This window comes from Bison bison, unplaced genomic scaffold (genome assembly GCF_000754665.1).
Source record: "Bison bison bison isolate TAMUID 2011002044 unplaced genomic scaffold, Bison_UMD1.0 scf7180017847416, whole genome shotgun sequence".
In the NCBI taxonomy this organism is placed as follows: Eukaryota; Metazoa; Chordata; class Mammalia; order Artiodactyla; family Bovidae; genus Bison; species Bison bison.
In genome coordinates this window covers 53,731-58,033 of record NW_011477989.1, presented here as the reverse complement: position 1 = coordinate 58,033, position 4,303 = coordinate 53,731, and the positions used below count along the sequence as shown (strand labels likewise).

Genomic DNA, 4,303 nt, shown 5'->3' with positions numbered 1-4,303 from the left:
AGGGCGCCAGTCCCAACAGCAAGGTGGGCACCGGGGCCCGCGAGGGCTGGCGGTCGCGCCTCGCCGTGGCGGGCCCTGCTCAGCCAGCGTGTCCCACAGGGCGCCTTCGGCCGGACCCCGCTCTACCGAGCGGCCTTTGGGGGCCACCTGGAAGCCGTGGAGGTGCTTCTGAAGCTCGGAGCTGACCCCCGGGTATATGCGGACGACGGGAGCACCCCCGAGCAGGTGCGCGAAGGAGGGCAGAACTCCCGCGGGACGCTCGCTCCCCCTCTCCCAAAGCTGTCAGGAGCCTGGTGGCTCTCCAGGCTGGGTCCTGACCTTCCTGGACCCAGCAGGCCCTCTCCCTACGGAAGTCCTCGCTGTGAGCCTTCCCGGGAACGCGCCATCAAGACCACAGCTCCCGGCTTCCGTGGGCCTCCTCTGGCCAGGGTTCTTCTCAGTCCGCCTCAGAAGTACTGTCTCCAAGGAAGGTGGGGGACAGCAAGGCTCCTGGGGCCGCGCAGGGCCCCGGGGTTGAGGGCAGCATTTGGCCTGCACATCTGGACCCTCACCCTCAGAACTTCCCCGTTTCTGAGAAAATTGATCCCTAAGCCCCTTCCCCAGGTGCCTCGGCCTGGCAGCTCCTCCCTGGCATCTGGAAACAGCACCAATGGGCCTTTTCCCAGGCCCTCGGCTAGAGACCGAGGGGGCCTGGATTTCTCCCGGGCCCTGGAGGCCTGGTCGGATAGGTGGCCCAGGACCTCTGGGAACAGCTGTGCAAACGGGTCAGCCAGTGCCACCACCTTCTTTAAGAGAGTCTGAGTTGAGTCTCAAGCCTCGCCCCGCCCCCGAGTCGCAAGCCCTGCCCCCGGTCCTGCTCCAGGGTTGCCCTTTGTACTTTCCTCTGCTCTGCTCTGCTCTTCTTTGAAAAAGCAACAGAACAGGTTTTAAAAGACCAGCAGAGCCTTTGGCTTCAAACTACTGCTTCCATGCTAGACGAAGGAACAATAGGCCAGGAGGACGGAAGGGCCTGGCCACAGCCTCAGGGTGGCTGGAGTGAGGAGCGCACCGGGAGGCCCCCCCCTCAGATGCTGGTGCCCTGGTGGGCCGGGGCTGAGGGGTGTTGAGGAGGACGTGGAACCCACTGGTGCCTGAGTTTGGGGGAGGGGTGCAGGGGGCACTGAGAGGAGCAGCACACAGCTGGGCAGGGGGGAGCAGGAGTCCTCTGGCTGTGGGGGGAACAGGGACAGTCTCTTTAAGAGGTGGTGCTGGAGCAATTGGACGTCCACAGGCAAAGGAATGAACCTCGACCTAAGCCTTGCACCCTATAAAAAGACTAACTCAAAGTGGATTATGGATTTAAATGCAAAGCATAAACTCTAAAGTGGATTATGGATTTAAATGCAAAGCGTAAACTCTAAAACGTACAGAGGAGCACAAGAGAAAATCTTTGGGAAAGATTTCTTAGACAAAAAGCACAGTCAGTCTATAAAAGAAAAATACCCCAAGAAATTGAGCTTCATCAAAATGTAAAGCTTTTGCTCTGCTGAAGCCCCTGTTAAGTGGATGAAAAGACAAGACAGAGAAGGAGAAAAATCCTTGCAGACCACACGTCTGACCAAGGACCCGTATTTACAATATTTAGACAGCTCTCAAAACTCAACGGTAAGTCATGCAATCCAGTGGCTGTATGTGTGGACGTAACTGATTGCTTTCGCTGTATACCTGAAACTAGCAAAGCACTGTAAGTCAACTGTGCTCCAATACAATTTTTAATAGAGATCCAGAGGTGTGTAGGGCGCCTTTGGGGATCCAGGGAATATGAGGTGTCTCCTGCTTGTGAGGAAATGCCTCAATGCTGGGGACAGAACACCTGTCAGGACGGGAGGAGGGAGTGCCTAGCCTGTCGACACCAGCCTGGGCAGGAGCTCTCACAGCCCTTGCAGCACTGGGTGGGGCACTTGGAAGGACCTTGCCTCAGTACTGAGGATCAACGCGGCTCTGGTACAGCCTCGCCAATCTCAAGGCAAGACCCAAAGGATAAAACTTCCCAGGTAATTTAACTGTATGACAAAATTCAAGAACGTGTATGGAGATACAAAATATACAGCTCCTAACAAGACAAAATGCACATTGTCTGGCACCAATGAAAGATTACCGGGCATACAAAGGAGCAGAAAAATATGACCACGAGAAAACTTGACCAGTCAAGACAAACAAACTGACGTGGGTCACAGTTAGTGTAAAATACTTGTAAACAGCTATTGTAACTGTATTCCAGATGCTCAAAAAATTGAATAGAGAATGGAAGACATAAAAAGCTTAAATTCTAGAGGTAAAAAAGACAGTGTCTGCAATGAGAAACAAAAAGCTATAGGTGAGATTAATGTCAACTTAGAACAGAGCTAAAGGTTGGTGAATTTGAGGCTCACAAGAGAGAAACTGCTACAAGTACAAACACTCAGAAGAGCAATTCTTCCAAATGATGACCATGCACGAGCTGTGGGACAGTTTCAGGAGGCCTACTGTGTATGTAATTAGTCTTCAAAGGAGAGAAGAAACAGATAAACATATATACTTGAAGAAATAATAACCTTAGGGTTTCCAAATTTGATGAAAGGTATAAACCGTATTCCTCGAATCTCAATAAACAAGAAACTGGGAGAAAAATCAGGCTAAGGCACAATGTGATAACATTTCTCAAGGCTAGTGCTAAAGAGAAATCTTATAAACAGCCAGAGGAAAAAAGGCATAGACAGGAAAACAAAGATAAGGATTATGGCAGACTTCTTGTTGGAAAGAGTGGAAGTGAGGAGAGAGTGGGGCAGCGTCTTTAATGGTACTGAAGAAGGAAACAAATCTTGTCAACCTTCAATGCTATGCTCAGTGCAAATATCTTTCATAACTGAAGGCAAAGTAAGGACATATCTTTGCAGACACGCAAAGCTGGAAGACTCAATCACCAGTGGACTCACACTATAAGAAACATTAAAGGAAGACGTACCAATAGAAGGGATGCCAGATGGAAATACGGATCCACTCAAAAGAGTGAGGAACGCTAGAAAGGGTAACTATGTAGGTAAATATATGAGATATTGCCTTATTGTTTAAACTTACTGAGAAGGTAGTTGAAACAAAAAATAATGGCACGTGTCCTGTGGTTTTATAACACATGGAGGTACACATACTGAAAACTGCACAAAGTATAGTTGTTTGCTTCAACTGTGTGACACGAAGATAAAGGTTGGCAAGGGGAAATGAAACATACTGTGGGAGGTTTTTGTATGTAAAGTGGTACAATATCATTTAAAGGCAGTCTGTCATAAGTTAGAGGTATACGTATGCTGGAAGCCCTAAAGCAACTACTAAATATCAATAGAGTTATAGTGTAAAAAAAGAGGAAAAGGAAGATCATACTAGAACCAGGAGAAAACAATAGCAAAGGGTAATTTGAAACTCAGCCATATCAATAGCTTCATTAAGTGTAGAAGGTCAAAAGACCCCAATTAAAAGGCAGACTGTCTTTTGGATTAAAAAAAAATCCAACTCTAGTGACTTGCTGGTGGTCCAGTGGTGGAGAATCCACCTTCCAATGCAGGGGACGCAGGTTAGATCCCTCGTCAGGGAGCCGAGATCCCACGTGCAGAGGAGCAGCTCAGTCGGGCACCGCAGCTGCCGACCCTGCTTCAGCGCCTGTGAGCCACAGCCGGAGATGGCTGCATCGCAACAGAGGGCTCCGTGCCAGGCTAACGACCCGGTACAGCCCAATGAGTACATGTTTCTTGAAAATTCAACAGTATTCTGCCATAAGAAACAAACTTTAAAGACACAAATAGAAAATTAAAAGGACAGGACAAATGTGCTGGGATAACACTAAGAAAGCTGAAATGAATATATTAACATCAGAAAAAGTAGACTTAACAGAAAATATTACTGGGGAGAAAATAATCATTTCATAAGCACAAAGGATTCATCAAGAGGACAAAAGAATCCTGAATGTTTTTTGCAGCTGTACATGAAGCAAAAACAGAGAAGTACAAGAACTAAATCCACAATCACAGTAGCAGATTTCAGCATCCCTACCTCAGCAACCGGTGAATCAAGTAGAGAAGTCAGTGATGTGGTTTAGTCGCTAAGTTGTGCTCGACTCTTGTGACCCTGTGGACTGTAGCCCGCCAGGTTCCTCTGTCCATGGGGTTTTCCAGGCAAGAATGCTGGAGTGGGTTGTCATTTCCTTCTCCAGGGGATCTTCCGAACCCAGGGATTGAACCTGGGTGTCCCACACTGCAGGCGGATTCTTTACCGACTGAGCCACGAGGGAAGC

At 48.7% G+C, this 4,303-nt stretch overlaps 2 protein-coding genes across 2 annotated transcripts in view; both read left to right on the top strand.

Annotated features, from left to right (window-relative positions):
* The window catches only part of LOC104990893, a 7,487-nt gene extending 3,341 nt beyond the window's left edge, over positions 1 to 4,146 (top strand). The window contains exons 4-5 of the mRNA XM_010843211.1: positions 3 to 23; positions 100 to 4,146. Coding sequence (XP_010841513.1) covers positions 3 to 23; positions 100 to 801 — 723 coding nt within the window. The 3' untranslated portion in view covers positions 802 to 4,146. The remainder of the gene's footprint in view (positions 1 to 2; positions 24 to 99) is intronic.
* The window catches only part of LOC104990882 (putative IQ motif and ankyrin repeat domain-containing protein), a 4,584-nt gene continuing 3,038 nt past the window's right edge, over positions 2,758 to 4,303 (top strand). Inside the window, exon 1 of the mRNA XM_010843199.1 lies at positions 2,758 to 2,818. Coding sequence (XP_010841501.1) covers positions 2,758 to 2,818 — 61 coding nt within the window. The remainder of the gene's footprint in view (positions 2,819 to 4,303) is intronic.